A 19,127-nucleotide genomic window follows, 5' to 3' on the forward strand; every position below is an offset into this window, starting at 1 on the left:
AGCTACGTAAAAAGCATATTGGTAAGAGAAGGTTATATCTTCTGGAAACAAAAATCATGTTCGACATTGAATGGATATGAAATTGTCATCTCATCAATAATACTTTTTTTGAATGATGACTGATCAATCAATCCAAAAGTTTGATTGAAGGAATGGGATGGGCATATTGGATGGAATGAAGTACGCAGAACTGAAGAGGGACTTACTGTGGACACCAATTTCAAGTTGTATTTTTGGTTAGCAGAAACTGTATAGACTGTGTCCATGCAAAACCTACCTTAATCAGTAGAATACTAAAAAATAAATGTACACTGAAAAGAAAGTTCATTAACTTAATTTAGAATTGAATTGAACTTAAAACCTATGATTTTTGTTTCAAAAACTCATCAGATAAACAAAATGCATTTCTTAAAAATAACTATAAATTCTGATGCAACTGATTGAGAAAATAGGAGCATACTCATCAGATTCTTAGCAGAGCAGTGAGGTCAACTGTAGTTATATAAATTTCCATGTTGGCATGCAATTCAGAAAGTCCTGGAACTCCTTGATTAGCCTTTACACCAGCAATCCTACATTGGGAAAAACTTTCTTTCCAGACAGAAATATTGAGTGCTTGGGCAGATTAATTTATTTTTTAACCTTTATTTTACCATTTTATTACAGGTATTGCCAAGGCAAACTTGTGGCCTTTTCACTCATACAATTTTGATTGAAAGGTATCCAGGAGGGAGATCAAAACTAGATGAAGCCATAGAAGGAGGAGAACTGTTTCAAACACTAGCATTCAATCCTATAAATGTGTTCATGACACACATGTCTAACTATGGCAATGACCGATTGGCCCTGTACACATTTGAATCTGTCGTGAAGTTTCTGCGCTGTTGGACCAATTTGAAGCTTACCAGTGCTCCACCTCTTCAACTCGGTGAACGATATTTTCAAATGTATCCTGAGGAAGCGGATCCTGTGTGGGGGGTATGTCTTAAACATATGATTCTCTCACCTGTAGAATATTTTGTGCTTGAATTTAAAAGAGGTATATTTCAGCATTTAAATGGTTCCTTATTGTCCTCACACCACTCAATGACAAAAAGATTAATTAGAGTATTATATACAGTGTTACATGAGCAATGAAGAGTACTTATAATACGTACATTTGAGTTATGATGCATAGTGCCCTATGCATCAGAATTATAAAATATATTTTTCACATGGATAATGTAATATTTCATGCATTAAGTACTTTTGAATAGCCAAAAACAATTTTTTTCACTTTAAAGTCAAATAGCCTCTGATTTTAATAGTTCTTATATGTCAATGCAACAATTACAGAGTGTAAAAATCATTCGCCTTGACTGGGATTTTTTACACTCTGTAATTGTTGCATTGAAATGCACATTAGCGGATGACTCCGTTAAAAGTTACTGTTGCGGCATCTCCCGCAGTTTCTTTGGAAGTTCTTATATGTGTTCATCAATTATGAATTACAGCATTCATATTTGCCCTTGGCAGTAAATTAGAGTTAATTAGAGCTATTATTAATATTACTTGCCTAAGGCAAACTAACAAAAGTAGCATTGAACAAAAATCAGCTGGATTATCCACAATTATTTGAGCAAAATCAACAGATTATCATTTAAATACATTCTGACAGCATATCTTAACATTTAAGAATGCTGAAGGACCATAGCTACCATGATGTGCATCATTGCTATTGAAAATCACTAAAGAAAAGTAGTGCCTCTTTTCTACAGTTAAGCTTTAAATAAACGATTGATTGGTGAGTTATCTTATTGGTGGAAATGGACAACATAAATGCTATAAAACAACCAATTATACATTTTCATTGTTTTTTCTTTCAAAGTTAATGTGGAATTACTATTCAATTTTTTGGTAAAGTCTGCATATGAATATTTTATTTAAATAAGATTAGTACCCTTTTAAATGGTATAATCTTAAACTTTTGGACTGTAATGAATTACATAGAGTCATTAAAAGTCGATGATGATCAGCAGAGCACAAGATGAGAGGGGAAAAATATTCCTTATAATTAATCTTTTCAAGGTGCCAATATCTCAAAACCAGCATTCATTTCAAATCAATATATCATCAGGTCAAACAAATTTATTTCTATTGTTTCAGGCTTCACTTCGTGGAAGTTATTAATATCCATTACTAAAAAAGAAAGAAAGACTCGTACTTTTCCACAGATTTTATTTATTTTCCACAGATTTAAAAATCTGTGGTAAAGTACGAGTCTTTCTTTCTTTTTTAGTAATGGAAATTTATTTCGTCAACAAATAACTGGTAACATATTTTTGCAACAAGATATTTAAAGAAAGTCAATCATACCAACATCTACTGCTTTTAATAATTCAGTGATATAACTGATATCAAGTCAGCCAATGGGTCTATTTGTACTTTTGCCAAAATTTAGGCAATGACCATTATGAAATAAAGCTTGAGATCAAAGTTTAAAGTCAAAAGTGGCACCACTAAATCCATGGACTACTAGACTTTCAAATGTTTGTATTCTGAATGGTGTCCTTCCACTTTTAAATAGGTGCATACTTGATTTGAGAACTACTTTTTGATTGCAATCCACAAACGAAATTTGATTTTTATCACTAGTAGCAGCAGTTGTGAAAAATGTGATGGGAGAGTTACAAAAGGTTGGTTTTTTGAATTATCCTTGAATGATAAATAGTTTAATTTTCTTGACACTTTGTTTAGAACCCATGTGAAGACGTCCGCCATCAACGAATCTGGTCCAGAAACAAAACCTGTGAGCAGCTTCCTCGTTTTCTTGTGATTGGACCTCAGAAGACAGGGACCACAGCATTGTACACCTTCTTGTCCATGCACCCTGATATATCCTCAAACTTTCCTTCCCCTGACACTTTTGAAGAGATACAGTTCTTTAATGGAAAGAACTATTATCGAGGACTTGACTGGTGAGTGCTCGAAATCAATATGAGAACTAATTGTAGCCATAAAAGTTATAGTCATCATCGCAAAATTCAACACTTATGTTATCTTCAGTACCTGGTTTTGTGTTCTATATTCAAAGTGGTGGCAAAATGATTCTATGAATACATGGATTTTGTTTACCATTCTATGTAAATTAAATATTAATTTTCTGGTTCTCTATAAATGTTGATGTATACTTCAGTATCAAATCTCATGGTGTAACTATTAAATGTTATTAATTATTCACTAAGAACTGCTCGATTCTGATGGTCTTTTCATATTTCCACTGCACCCATTTGGTTGAATACACTGGGGCAAAGATACTTATTCTAGAAAAAAAATCGTTCAAGTATGCAGAATGGCAGGGTTTCATGGATGTATTTTATATATGCATATGAAAGAATTCCATTTTCTTTGTCTAAAAGATTCATTACATCTGTATTTTTCAGGTACATGAGCTTCTTCCCAGTGCCGAAGAATTCCACAGCTCGATATTTGTTTGAGAAGAGTGCCACTTACTTTGATGGAGATTTGGTGCCAAAAAGGGTGCATGCTCTCCTGCCCCATGCCAAACTGGTAAGTGCTCAGTGATTATGTATTTTAATAAGAGGGTTAGTCAATCCAAATAGTCTTTCATGCATTAAAATGAATTTCTCTTTCATAGGTCACTATCCTTATATCACCATCCCGTCGGGCATACAGCTGGTACCAGCACATGAGAGCACACGGTGATGCTGTGGCCAAAAATTACACATTTTACGAGGTGGTGACAGCTACTGATACAGCTCCAAAAAATTTACGAGAATTGCGAAACAGGTTAGTGAAATTTAATTTGAAACACTTGAGGGACGGTTCAGATGAACTTTAATTTTGTTAAATTATAATCCAATTATTTTCATGAGGCAAATTTCTGTCTATTGAATTTTAATGTATTTTTTGGTTAAAATTAATTTACATCTTATGTTAATGTCTAATGATGAAGATATAGGTAGCAGAGACTAAAGAAATTTGACTTTTTCATTCATGATAATTTGAAGGAAGTAATGGATTCTTATATTAATTATAATCAGTAAATTTATTAGTTTACTTTCATCACAAGAATAGTTTAAATCACCCACTCAAATACTGTCTCTTCAAAAGAGCATATGCATACATTATAGCATTAACTTAAAATCAAATTTCTTTGAATAGGAATGAAGTAATTTGAATTGAGTAATTATTTTACATACGGGAAAATGTGCATAATTCAATTCCTTGGTGAATACTAAGAGGTGTTTTGTGTGCTGGTGCAGATATTCCAGCATATCTCATTGAAATGAGAAGAAAACATAGTCGTTTTACACAGACACAGGCAAAAAAACTCAGCTATGTTCATTAATATTTGATGCCTCATTTCATTTAAAAACATGACTGGAACATGACCGGTTAATGGTAAGTGGTTGTGTATGGTTAACTTTGTGTTAATGGCCATGAAAGACTTAATATTTCACAACCAAGTTTCATCATAGCATGTGGTGGTGGTATCTGAAGGGTACAATGAAGATGGCAATGTTATGTATACACTGCATTGTGAAATAGTTTTTATTGGACATGGATACAAATTGAATTTCACTTAATATAATTTCCCATGGGCAACGCCAGCATCTATTTATCTCATTGAGAGTAGGATGTTAGGGAGTGTTTCAAATCTAGTAAATTTGATTGTGTAAAAGGTGATGGAGAAAGAGTGAGTCTCAATGTTACACCTGTGCAATAGGTATCACTCCTAAGCAACAGTGATGTGACAGTGCATTCTCAAAAGAAAGAGTGTAACTTTCCTTACTTGTCAAGATCAGTCTGGTATTACAGTAGTGTACTGGTGCTATATGGGGATGTTGGTTCCTACAGGGGATCGAGGTGGTGCAGAGGCTAACGTACTGGCTTCCCACCCAGAGGGCGCGGGTTCAAATCCCGGCGGTGTTGAATATTTTTCAGAGGTATCTCGATCCCTACTTGAGGTGCTTTGTGGAGGGCACCTTGGGTGAGTACGCCATCCGTTGGATGGGACGTTAAACTGGGGACCCCTTGGTGCCTTTGGTAAAGAGTAGGCTAATGCCGACGCCGGGTTTCTCTCCACTCTTCATCCTTTCCTGTCCATCCCCTATGGCACAAATGACCTCAGTTGTCGGTCGCCTCCCCTAAAAACTACTTCTACTTGGTTCCTGCAAGTAAAAATAACAACCTATTGCAGGATCAAATAATAAAAAAAATGAGGGTAGGAAGTAATGGCATTTGAGATTATGGAATATCCTCAAGTTGCTTGGAGCAATTTGGGAAAATAATTGAACCACAGAATTGAATCTCATAAAGCTATGAAATACAACTATATTCTTAAAAACATTCAACAAAAATATGATGTATGGCAGCCTGTTTGCTTTTAATTTTGAGAAAATTGGAGGTACATGTTTCTCCCACCACTCTATATCATTTGCTCAAACTATGTCCAGAGGTGCACACATGAACAACTGGTGCATAATGAGGGCTGACTCCCCTGCCCACTTTCCCTAAGCTTTTTTTTATTTAACCTTAGTCTCTCAGTATGCATAGATTCCATTTTTGCTCAAATAGTACACACGTGTTATAGATAATAGTGTTGTAATGGATGGATTGTTCCAAGGTGCCTTGCCTGGAAAGAGTCTCTTCTTATACATTGCTCCAATTTGGCTGCAATAGAAGGCTTCAGTGTTGATGCTTGAACCGTCCTATTTTATACAGTTTTATTAAAAATTCTGTTTGTTGAGTAAGTTCTTATTTTCTTGATATTCCATAGGTGTTTGAATCCTGGCAAATATTCACAGCACCTTGAAAGATGGTTGTCATACTTCCAACCACAGCAACTACACATAATTGATGGAGACACGCTGCGCTCCAATCCGGTGGAAGTCATGAATGACCTTCAGCGCTTCTTGAAGATTATTCCACCTTTTGACTACTCAGCTCATCTCAGGTAAATATTAGAGTTATGTAAATGATTACATTGCTAGTTTAGGAATTTTCATTTTTGGGGGAAAGTTGCAAAACTGTGGAGTTTGTTGGTAACAGCTGCAGTAGTTGTATCTTTGAAGATGCTTTGGCAGATCAGTTGTTTAGCACCATGCTCAGAATTTGAATGAAAATCAAGCTTATTATTAGGGCTAACTTAATAGTATTTTTTTTATTAAAACTTGATAAGTAATTAAAGAAATGGGTGCCAATCCACCAAACCAGCCATTAAGTTATCTATAACAATCTGTATATGCATTTTGACCAATGAGAATACTTACCATTGATCTCCAAATAAGGTTAATGTAATAATTCATTCATACTTTTAGTTCATCAAGTTCTGTATTGGAAACTTTATGTTGTTTTGTAATTTCTAAAACCTTTGCAATTGCTCTCCTTGGGTTTCAGAGGAAAATATTCATCAATTACTGGTAGAGGTAATAGAAATTTAAGTCACCATTTGCACATGTGAGATAATTTTCCCTGCCCATACTTAGCTCAACATATTGAAATTGAGGGACAACATTCTCATTAGTCAGCCTTACCTTATGGGTTTTTTTACCACCGTCTATATTTAAGTATCAATTACAGTTAAATTTTATTGAAATGGTGACTGAAAGATGATCAGATATACATCGAACCCTGGTTGGGTTCATTTATAATGACGTTTCTGAATTAGTAACGAGATTGTCTAAACAAGAAAGCTTACAAGTAGGTTGAAATATGCAAAAATTCAACGGATTTGAATTATTTAATGAGTAATCAGGCTCCATCGTTCAAATTTCTGCCAGAATAGATTCAGATTCCAATTAGGTGAACAATGCTAAAAACAAAAACTAAAATTTGTTGTCTCAGGCGTAACTTTGTGGAATTTGCATAACATATTGAAATGTAATGAAATAATTGACTTTGTAATTCCACACACTTTATTTAAAAACACACGACCCAGGTTTCGACGTTGAACGTCATCATCAGGTGGTCCTCATAGAAGCACGCTGGCTATATATACCTTCTGATCATAGGAGGGGGGGGGGTTGGTCAGAGAGGGAGGTCGGAGGGGTAAAAATTGGAATTACAAAGGTGGAAAAAAGGTGGAATTACAAAGTCAATTATTTCATTACATTTCAACAAAAACTAAATTAAGTTCCTTGATGAGCTTTGATACACGATTAAAATGCATTTCAATGCAAAATTGAAGTGCATCCATCTCTTTTTATTGATGCTTGGCATCAAGATGGATGTAAAAACCACCATTTATTTTAGCTATATAGTTGTAAGTAAACATTTATAGCCACGAATGTTGTATAGATTGCACTTATCCTCATTGAGCCAGTGCTCCCATATAGAGAGGATGGCATGTTTATAATTTTCAGTGATAAATTCAAAGTTAATTAAATTTAATTCTTAGACTCTGAATGTTTAGATGTAGGAAAACTAAGCATGTAGGTTTGATGCATGCAATATATGTTAAATTCAGTTAGAAAACCCCTATATACCATTGGCATTGTCAGTGAGTAAAATATTAGTATCCAATTGGAAAATATCCTAGTTATGAACCCTGATCACGTATTGCTATTATAAATTTCATGTTAAAATATTTATGCTTATGATATAAAATATTTACATACAAGGTATGCATAAAATTTTTAGTTCAAATATCTTTTTACAAAAGTAGAAGTATTTAATTTATACAGAATATGTAAAACATTTTTTTAAATTGCCAATGACTTTGGATGTTGCTTGTGGCATCACATCCCATCAGTCAGTAAAAACCAAATTTGATTCTTTATTTATACCAGGTATGATCCAAAGAAGGGTTTCTTCTGCCAAGTGACAAATGGAGATCACACAAAATGCTTAGGAAGGAGCAAGGGCAGGCAGTATCCCCCAATGGATGAACGAGCCTATAAATTGCTTCAGGTTTGTATGCCACAAATGATATTTTTAAACAGAGCCTACTTTCTTCTAAAATTGAGAATATAACTTACTTTTTAAGTCTTCTTATTTATAAAACCTATTAGAGAACTGAATCAATTTTCTTTAACTATTTTTGGTATGCATTCAGTTCTGCTGCCATAGACTTTTAATACCTATGTTTTAGTCACTATGTTTTCCTTTCCTGAAATGCGATGAATATCACATTCATCACACAGCAAGAATGTGGTCTCTGCTGATCAGGTTTCTTGAAGAGTTTTAATGTTGGCTTCCTCATGAATATTTCTTGGGGTGACTTCATTGACCTTATCTGCTGGAAGGGCTTCTCTAATTTCTTATACCTTTGGGTTGCCAGCATGGATTCTGGCGAGTGGTCCATTCACAGCAATTTCTAAGCGGTCCTTGGGTATGTTGGGCCTGCCCAGGGACTGCAATTGCCACAGGAAGTGCAAAGGTGTTCTGGTGCTCGGAGGCTGAGAGTCATGGCATGAGATCTCCTTTGACCTTGTCACACCTTCTTCCTTTCGAGGATGGCTCAATAATTATATCTTCCACTTTCAAGGCTTATAAATTTTTGAACTGTGAAATGGCATACCGAAATTTCACATCATCTTTCATAATTCTGCATAGATTAAATTGACCTTCCAGCTGAACAAACCATAGAGGAGACTTTTTTGGCTCAAATGGTGGGATTCGAACTGCAATATGATTCAGCATCACACTACCCGTGGGTAATTCGGTGCCACGCATGGTCTCCTTTGCAACCCTGTTAGCTGGATGATATAACATAAGCATCATAAATATTAATTCTCAGATTTAAATTTTTTACAAATTTTATTCCAATAAATTAAGGAGTGAGGTCAGTTTTAAGCTATTAAGGAATGTAAAAAATTTACAGGCCAGTGTATGTTATGTACAATCCAGGTTGTAGTAAAATTTTCAACAAATATCTCATCCTCTCTTTACACTCACTCTCCCATTAATGCTCTAGTTCTTTATTTTGAAATAGAATGGCTTATACAAAGAATATATTTTTGGTCTAAAATCTAAATTAATGAACTCTGTGGTTTGACTCATGTGATTACACCTGCATGAATTCTAAGCATATAAATTGATGTTCCCTTTGACAATGGTGAAAAAATATTCATTCAATATTTGTGATGTTTATTTTTCTCATTTGCTTATTGGTAATAAACCACCAAGTATGGAGACTGAAGCATCTGGATGGAAGGCATGTTCCTCAATGGTTGAAAGATAATGTCAATAAAACAGATTTGGTATCCAGAATTTCTGAGAAATCTCTCAGCATTCTCTGATGTTAAATATCTCTCTGATAAAAAGCAGTGTGCTGCAGAATGAGACAGTTCTGAGAACTTCCTAGGGAGCAATTCTTTAACTGCTCATACCCCCACTCAGATAATGTTCCGAGTATCTGCTCATTTTAATGGTGTTGGTCATGACCTGATTTCACAAAACTTTTGACTTAAAAAGATATCTGTAAATTTATAGATGTTGACCTTTGCATTTTAAGTATCTTTGAACCTTAACCCTCAATGATAGAGATATTTGTTTCATTTTCCTTCATATTTATTTGAGATTTTTCCTTTATATTAAGTTTTCAGTCTAAATTTAATGAACATAACAGTTCCAGGTTTAACTTGTGGAATTCCTTCATTATGAGGGTAAAAAGAAACTTAACTCTTCTACAATAAAGATTCAATACTTCACAACCATGGTTTTGATGCTGTGCGTCATCATCAGGTAGCATACGTCAACATTTTTTCATCTTACATAGTCTGGCTCCAAGAAGGGAGTAAGGGAGAGGAAAGGGGGTATGGTAGGGGAAGTAAGGGAGAGGGGGTAAGTAGAGTTTAAGTGTAGCAGCCTATTAGTTGTCTAGGGGAGGGGGAGGGTATGTATTGGAAGTTCACCGGCTATTGGCTCAAATTTGTGAAAATTTATATAAATTAAATGATCATTGAATGAAGAACACGATGTAACACTTCTTAGAAATAGCATTGGGAAAAAAACAAACCCATTGTGTTCTACATTTAATTAGGGGGTGTTTAAAATTTAAATGTTCTAAATTTAATAACCATTTGACTTGCAATTTTTTCTGGTAGGTTTTTCACACCTGTTTATCCTTTGCAAAGCCAAGTATTGTGCTGTTCAAAATAATTCATGTGCATTCTAATGAGAAGATATGATTGTGTTTATTAAGGGGCAGTACATCAAAAGATAAATTTGTTACCCTTGGATGGAATTTTCAACTGTGAACTCAATGTCATTCATCAAAAGAAGGCTAATGGCAATGTTGAGTCTCCTTCAACACCATTTTTATGCTCTTTATGATGTCCTGCCTAACACTAAATTGCCTTTCCCTGAAGACTAAATAGTTCTGCTATTTGTTAGAGGCTTCTAATAATAATGATAGCATTAGTTAGTGAAGCTATCTGTGAAAAGCTTCTTTCTTTACCCTCTTAGTGAAACTATATCGATAATTTTAGTGCTTGTTTACAAATTTCTTGTGCCTGTGCAAAATATAATGCATTGATTTTCATTTAAATAGTTTTAAAATATATATAAACATAATTTACTCATGCTGCCAACCTTCAGCCTCTGGTTCTTGATGATAGTGTTGCTTACTTACTGATTTATCATCTCTCTGACGTTACTATTCTCCTTTTTTCTTGCAGCGTTACTACCTCTCCCACAACACTGCCCTTGTAAAACTCCTCAAGCGTCTGGGCGGAAGACACGTTCCTCAGTGGTTGAAAGATGACCTCAGTGACACAGTTGTGGCAGCTTGAATCTCTAGGAAATCCCTTTCAGTGTTCCCTGTTGGTAGACATGTTTTGCTGAAAATAAGAGTGGTTTGCTGCAGAATTTGATGCTTTTGAGGTCTTCATAAAGAGGCAATATTTAAGCAATCAAAACCCCTCCTCAGATTATTTTCCATGTCTCAGGTCATTTTTATGGCATTTTACAGTGTCATAGACTATTGCTGAATTTGAACAACCTTGCAGAGAGCATGCATGTTGAAGAAATGGGTTTTCACTTCATTTTGATGCAACTTTATTGGGATACTCGAATTAAAATAAATCAAACTTTTAAGTTAATGACTAGCCCAGAGATTATTTTTAATAGGCATTGTTTTTTTATTGTATTATTTTTACTCTAGCCTGCATCTGAGTGTCTCAGAAATTCCATTTGTCCACATGCATAGTTTTTTTCATCAACTAGTCAGGACTGTTTTTTTCTACACGCAACCTCAAACTTAAGAAGTTAAGTCATGAACTAGTCGTTCAACTGGCTCAATCAATACAGTATGTGAAGTGAAGAAACTAATTTACCTATACCTGATCATACCTGAGTGTCATCAGCCTTAATATTCAAGCTAACAGCCTCTGTTTACTTCTTGATATCTTTTTTGGATGAAACTCTGTGCAAAATGGGGCTGCTAATTGTTGGCTGTGTGTGGTAAATTGTAGTGCTCTAGTTAATCACCTTCAAGTGTGTCAAAAAATCTTGAATCTTGGATGAATGATGTGCAGCTTCAGTGTGTATCAAATGGATGGAAGAAGTAGTGAATCACATTGTGTGCTGGGCGAGTGTGGTGGTGAATCTTTTAGATGAAGCTGGATTAATGCTCATAGTAAAAAAAATGTAAATTGGAGGGAGTATTAGTGGCAGCTTCACTAGTCCAATGAATTGATAGTTGCATAAAAGTTAAAAGAAATACAATGGTCCAGTTTTGGGATAAGCATTCCCTTTTTTTTACTGACAGGGATGTGTGTTTGCATGTGCCAAAATGATTGTGATACAAGAGATGGCACTTGTTTGACTCAAAGCCACAAAATTGAGCATCGAGGTGGTTCAAGTGGTGAGTGATTTACTGTTGTGATTGTCTTAGGAACAGGAGGACCATATATGTTTTAAGAGAATCAGCGATGTGAAAATTCTTTTCCCTTGGCCCAAATGAAAAAATAACCATACTTGTTTTATAAGTGGTTATAATTTCTGTGTGTTGTTAATGGAAGTCATAATTCTCATAACTCTGTTGTTACTTTTCCAGTCATTGTACAAAAAAAATAAGCTTATTTAATCTTTTTTAAGTCTACCACTCACTCAGTCTCTCTCTTAACTCTGATTTGCCCATTACTAAAGGAATGCATTGAAAGACGATATTTGTTTTAGCATTCCATTGCTGTACTTGGTGCCTATTTCAATAAGAAAAATAGCATTAAAAATCCCTAGTGCTAAATATGTGTGTGTAATAATGTATCAAAGTTGTCATCTCTCTTTTAAGTTCTTGCAAAAGCAGTACTAAATTTCTTGCGTAGCCTTAATTTTTTCTCCATTTCTCCCTGCTCTTAACTCTTTGTGCAATATATATTCAGCATGTGTCCAAATCCACATTTGCATTTGAGGCTGAAGTAAAATCATGGGCATGAAGATGTGTAATCCTTTTTGTGGTACTTACTTGCTGAAAAGTAAACTGGAATGAAAGTATAAATATAATAAGCACACACATGCACCTCTGACAATAACTGGCATAGAGGAGAGTAAGAGTGAGTGGTCCAGTTGGGTGGGTGACCTGCCATTCATTTGAATCTGACCCACTTCAATATCATTAGGAGAAGGAGAAAGCAGTACCTCCATCACGTGATGTATCAAATAAAGCGGCTAGCATTGGAAAGGTATTTTTTTCGCTCCCGTTTTTCATTTAACCTTTGAAATTTGTGGCTGTACTCAACAACCTCTCGCAGAGATGCAAATGGACCAAAGGCATAAGCCACAGGCGTTCACCTTTATTTTCAAGAGAGAGCTTCTTGAGAGTTAACAAAAAATGTTATCCCCTGCGCAATTTGCTACCCGGCTAGGAATCTTGAACCCTTTTCTCCAAATTATTGGGATGCTAAATTATCTCTGCCTGCCTTGACTTTCTAAATTTTTTGATGGAGATTCCAAGGTTTTTTATTTGTATACTTCAAAGTTAAATGTATCTACCTGCAAAGGAGCAACAGGTTCAAACGATGGTGAATTATCTGAGAAAAAATGTGTGACTGCATTTTTTTCAAATGTACTTAAAATATATTAATGCATTCTACAGTAATTTCTCCGGTCCCCAGAGAAGGCAGAAATTTTTTGGGTGAGTTTAAGCATAATTTTACACCTGTCAACATCAATCACCACCCACCAAAAAAATGACATGTTAGTACACTCACTAATCAACATTATCATTCCCCTCCAGAAATAATAAAATTAATTCAAATGATACCTATATATTTTTTTATAGGAATAGTGTTTATGAGAAATTTTACTTTTTATATTTGTCCTTGATTTTTTAAACTTACATGTCCTCAGCAACTCAGAAAATTGACTTCCAGACTTCCTTTCACCTCCATCTATAATAGGTGCTAACTTAAAAGTGTGTTGTGCCCCTATAGCCTGAGCTTGAATATAGCATAATTCACTGCAATCTAAGAACCAATTCAGGATATTTTTCGAAAGATAAAATGGTACCTAACAATTTTGATGGAAAATGTTCAATCCTACCATTTTATTTCAAATCATGGGGAGGCATAAGCAAATTAACCAACCCAGCCATTATCATCATCATCATGATCTATTGTAAGAGTGTATGGGCATTCAAATGGCGGATGATGATGAAATAAATAATCATACTTTTTGCTTTTTTGATTTAATTGGTATGATTCATTTTTGGAGTTTTGAATATTTAAAAATCTTTGAAATTAAGCCACCATTCAATTATTTCAGGTGAGCTTATGCCGCTTTATAAATTTAAATTCATATTATCTCACCTATAGATTTTGGGAAGTTGCTGGCCTTGAGCAATTGTTCACTAAACTTTTATAATGGTTAATGTGCCATAAAATTAGGTCTTGAAATTGAGTGCAGTAAAAGCGAAGATAGAAGAACCTAAATAATCCACCAACTGACATTCAGATGACTAAATATAGGAAGATTTAATAAACAGACTGTGCGGCATTGTAATTTATTCTCACAGCAATTGGGTATTTAATAATCAATCACCCAAAGTGAGCTGAGATCTATCCTCCCAGATTACATGATTTGAAAACTGTATTTTTTTTGAAGTGGCATTTATTTCAGTCTTCTGTTGTACACCTGAAAGCTACCTTTATATATGTGCCATAAATTTGTTGTCATTAAACTCTCCTCTTATTAAGCACGGATAATAACTGGATATATGAGTCATTTGCGGAAGGATTTAAATTTGAATGACCTTCAATGTAACCTTCTCCAATGGAACCTTGACTCCGTCAATTTTTCCATTAAATTTAAAACTGGGCATGAAATTCACTCTCTCTCTCTCTCTTGTAGTCTTGGAGATGGGACACTTTAGAACTGAATGTGTTCCACCTTTGTGAGGTCACAATGATTCCTTACTTTGAATTTTGGAAATTTAGGTGCTTTGTCACATAGGGCTCTGGGTTTAGGGAATGCTGAAAAATTCAATAATGGTTGGGAAAGAGTGCATTGGGCAGACATGTTTTCATTTTAGTGACACACATCCTTTGCATTTTAGAATATGTGCAGTATGTTGTGAATTTTCAACTATCTCACCTTCTTATTTGTTATACCACTGGACTCCTTTTCCATTCTTTCCTCTTTAACTTCTTATTTTCTTTCTCCTTGGGCAATCCTATTTATTCCTGCCATCTTCTCCAATTCCTACTGTCACGAAATGGGCTCGAGGCTCTGTACTATTGAATGGAGTTCATGTGAAGAAGTCTCCAGATACAGAATAGAGACTATGAATTTCCTGAAAAATAATTATTGTGGTACAACCAGGTTCATCATTACATTTGTAAAATTTTCAACCTCATAGTATTGATGCCAACAACTATTGATGCATTGTTTATTTTTCTTGCTTTAGGGATCTGAAATAACTACATTTCTTTCAAATGTGTCCGCTAGTTTTTTCTCTTTATAGATATTTCATGCTATCTAAATATATAAACTACAACCAATATCCTCCGTGGTTGAATTATTATAACAGATACGTGCTCTAAGATAAAAACATTTTTTTTCTTATGCCAAAGACTATTCCGCTGCTAATGCGGCATTGAGGCAACAACCGAGCAACTCTCATGATTGGATGCTGATCCATTCTTTCCTGCATTCAAACTGCGTCGGATGGGACGTTAAGCTGCGGACAGGTGAATGCCGACGCCGGGTTTCTCTCCACCCTTCCTTTACCATCCATCTCTAATGTCGCAAATTGCATTAGCTGTCGGCCGTCTCCCATGAAAACTACTACAACCAGCTTTTCCATTATTGTATTTGCCACTGCATTGGGGCCCCATGTAAACGTCAAGGAATCCTCCGTTTCGAATGAGAATTTTCACTCTACGGCAGGTCAGAGTAAAATTTGGCTGGCCGTTGTCCACTGCGACCGAAAAGCTCATTTGACTGAATCTTCATGTTTTAGCACGTGGTGCAATTTGCCCCCAAGTGGCAGTCAGCCATGCTTGAGACGTAGAGGATTGCTGCTGCTGTGCTTTCTTGTGCTGTTTCAATTGAGTAACTTCCGTCCTGGTTAAAGGAATGTATTCTTGGAAGAGAGGAATGTGAATTGTAGGTGTGTGTTACTTTTACTTGCCTGATACAAATAACCCGCTAGTATAAGGACTGCAATTTGCTGGAAGGCACGGTGCAGTGTCGCAGCTTCATTTGGATGGTAGCAGAGTGTGTTGAGGATATTATTCAGGTTATGCGGCTCAGAATGACCGAACAAGAAAAGGATCAAAGCCTGAAATCCCTGTTGCGGATCAAGTGCGTGTGACAATTTCTTGCATCAGGTAAGTGCTGTCGAAAACATTCTCTGTGGTCAATGGATTTCTACGTTTTTTATTTATTATTATTATAAGGTTATCTACCGTTTAAGGTAGGTTTTTGGATGGACACAGCTACTAAATAAATATTTTGTGACTCCACAAAACACAAAATCTAGCATCCTACTCTATATCAGGTCCTTCTTCATCTCTTAGTACTCCCTTCATCCCGTCAAACATCCCTATCCTGTCCTGCCCGTTTCTCGTTATCCTAACATTCTCCCATCCATTACAGTTTTCAACATCCCACTGCCGGTCAATAAACCCTTCACCCATTTTTCCTGCCTCCATAGGATTTCTCTCAACAAACCCTTCTCTTCGCCCACCATACCAAGTACTTCCTCATTTGTTCTCTTCTCGGTCCATTTCAACTCATTCTTCTCCACACCCACATTTCAAAAGCCTCCAGTCTACGTCTATCCTCCTGCTTCAATGACCACGTTTCCGCGCCGTACTTAGCTACGCTCCATATCAAAGTTTTTACGAGTCTTTTCTTAATATCCTTACTCAACGTCCCTGACATCAACTCCCTCCTCCTTGTGAAAGTCTCTTTGCCTAGCGCAATTCTTCCTACGTCCCCACTACTTTGACCGTGTTGGTCCAAAACACTTCCCAGATACGTAAACTGTTCGACCTGTTCTAGTTTTGCCCTCGTATTTTAATGTTTAGCTTAGCCTTTTTCTTTTTAGAAAATCACATAACCTTTGTTTTATTAATATTGAATCTCATCCCATGCCTGTCGCACTGAATTTCCAATTCACTCAGCAATGCTTGCAACCCCTTGGCTGACTGACAAACTAAAGCTTGGTCATCAGCAAACCTAACTTATTTTACGAATTCCCCGCCCACTTTCAGTCCTACCTTTAAGCACATAATTTTGTCATTTTAGTCACTCATATGTTTTGTCACTTCAAAAATACTGTTTCTTATTCCATTTCTCTCATTATTATTTGTGATGAAGTTAACTTCTGAAAAGTTTCATTTTTGATAGTTAAAATTAAAAAAATATTTCGCCGTAGGTACACATCTATTCTCGTTTTTAATAGTTTCAGATATTCCATACTGGAATAAATTCACCTGCCTGATAAATAAATTCAATCCAAGTAGGTTATTTTTTATTCAAGCAGCATTGAGAAGACTGAAAAATCTAAAGGGTCATCACAAATTCAGGACAGAGAGGAGAGACATGTATATTTTTCATGTTGTATTGGAATAAACGAAATGACACTATTTGAGGGTAGGCTGACTCTACACTACTTCATTTTCAATTTTACGTTCTGCAATAAGTTCACGAATGGGTCCACAAGAATTGTTTACCACCGCTGTAATCGGATATCTGATGTCCGCAGCTGACTGCACGGAGGTGGGAGAACCCGGCAAGGGATCCTGGGAATCGGTGGGTGGTAATCTAAATTTTCCGCTGCGTGACACATTAGACGCCTCTTGTTATCATTTGGCATTCAACCATCTAAGTTGTACTTGCATGGATACCCACCGAATATCACGACATTTCTTAGCCTTGCCTTTCTAGACAGAACCTGACACCCCACGCTACAATAAATGGATCTTCCATTAATTCCCCATGCACCCCGCCTTCATTCTGTTCAACATACCTATCCTTTCCCTACCCCTTCCTCGTTTGCCTGACGTACTCCCCTTTATCTCAGTGAAATTCTATCGACAATCAAATTCATCTGCATTAATCTTCCCTGCCCTATTTGGATTTCTCCTAGCAATACTCTCACCTCCCCCACAATGACTAGCATTTCTTTGTTTGATTTACTACCCGTTCATTTTACCTTTTGCACCCTACTCCACACCAATATTTCAAAAGCCTTCAGTTTACGCATGTCATCACGTTTCAACGACCAAGTTTTCGAGTCGCACAAAACCACGATCCGTGCCAAAGTTTTCGCTAGTATTTTCTTACTTGACGCCCGTCATCAATACCCTCCTGCTTGTGAGCGATTCTTCGTCTTACGCAATTCTTTGTCTTATGGTAATGGTAGGTAAAATGTTCCTTCTGCTCTAGTTTTTACCATTAAAACGTGTGTTTTAACGTTTAGCTTAGCCTTCCTTTTTCGCGAAAACCTCCCTCAAGCCTTTGTTTTGCTTGCATTCTCATTATTATAGTCTCATCTCTTTGCTGACTGGCAAACTAAAGCTTGATCATCCACAAACATAACTGATTTTATTAACTCCCCATGGGTTCCAATTTGGCATAATCTCCATAAGTTGAATATGCGTCAACACCTTGGCTCTGAACATCTTCGGCTCTCTAAGATAAAATTTTCTTTTCTGCATCATTTTGTTGATTGCTATGAGAAATTGCAGTTATTTTTATCGTGGTTTATCTTTTATTTGATATTCTACCGGTTAAGATAGGTTTTGGATGGTTTCCTGCTTGTTGATTTCTCCCACCATGCCCCGCACTTATTTCGTCTTATGTCTTTACTACTTTGACCATTTTGGCCCAAAATACTTCCACGATAAGTACACCGTTCCACATGCTCTATTTGATGAACTTCTATTTTAATATTTCACTTAGCCTTCGTCTTTCTCGAAACCGCATAATCTTTGTTTAATTTGCATTTTTATTCCAAACCTCTCGCATTGACCTTCCAATGCACTCTTAAGTTTGTAGCCCCTTGACTGACTGACTAACTAAAGATTGGTCATCTGCTGATATCACTAATTTTATGAATTCCTCGCCGACTTTCATTCCTACCTCCAGTTCTTCCCATGCCTCTTTAATCATTTCCTCTACAAAAAGGTTGAACAGCAACGGTGATGATGGGCAACCCTGCCTTACACCTCTTCCTAACACTGTCCATCCGGACTCTCCATTCTCCACTCGCATCAGATCAGTCTGAGACATGTACAGGCTGCAAATTAGCCTCCTGTCCCTCCATTCTACTCCTGTTTTCTGCAATACATTCATTAATTCCATCTAAATCCCTTTCTCGAAATTTAAGAAACAGTCGAATGCATCCTGATAGTATTCTATGCTTCTCTTTTTAAGTGGCCTCATCATCTCATCCATGACCATTATTGACGGAAAAGAAGACAAGGAAGTAATCCCATGTGTGAAGCTAGATCGCCTTTCCAGGAAATATTATCGCGGTTTAGTAATCTAACGAAAATATGACCTGGGAACACAATCCAGCTTTGCACACGAGGTCATATCCTTATCTTCTTTTCCGTTGAGGGGCCCTCCTGGGTGGGTGCCTCCACCGCTCCCTTTTCCGAGAGCCCTGAATATGCCTGAAACAGGTGACGCTCGCGATTTGAACAAATCACTCCGAAATTTATGGCTAA

At 36.2% G+C, this 19,127-nt stretch overlaps 1 protein-coding gene across 1 annotated transcript in view; it reads left to right on the plus strand.

The window, feature by feature from the left end:
* Positions 1–12,628, plus strand: part of sfl (N-deacetylase and N-sulfotransferase sfl) — a 622,535-nt gene extending 609,907 nt beyond the window's left edge. The window contains exons 13-19 of the mRNA XM_071584433.1: positions 667–978; positions 2,737–2,957; positions 3,423–3,549; positions 3,638–3,789; positions 5,783–5,959; positions 7,794–7,914; positions 10,626–12,628. Coding sequence (XP_071440534.1) covers positions 667–978; positions 2,737–2,957; positions 3,423–3,549; positions 3,638–3,789; positions 5,783–5,959; positions 7,794–7,914; positions 10,626–10,739 — 1,224 coding nt within the window. The 3' untranslated portion in view covers positions 10,740–12,628. The remainder of the gene's footprint in view (positions 1–666; positions 979–2,736; positions 2,958–3,422; positions 3,550–3,637; positions 3,790–5,782; positions 5,960–7,793; positions 7,915–10,625) is intronic.
* The last annotated feature ends 6,499 nt before the right edge of the window (positions 12,629–19,127 follow it).

The sequence above is a fragment of the Hetaerina americana genome, unplaced genomic scaffold (assembly GCF_022747635.1).
Source record: "Hetaerina americana unplaced genomic scaffold, ioHetAmer1.1.p SCAF_19, whole genome shotgun sequence".
Taxonomy (NCBI): domain Eukaryota; kingdom Metazoa; phylum Arthropoda; class Insecta; order Odonata; family Calopterygidae; genus Hetaerina; species Hetaerina americana.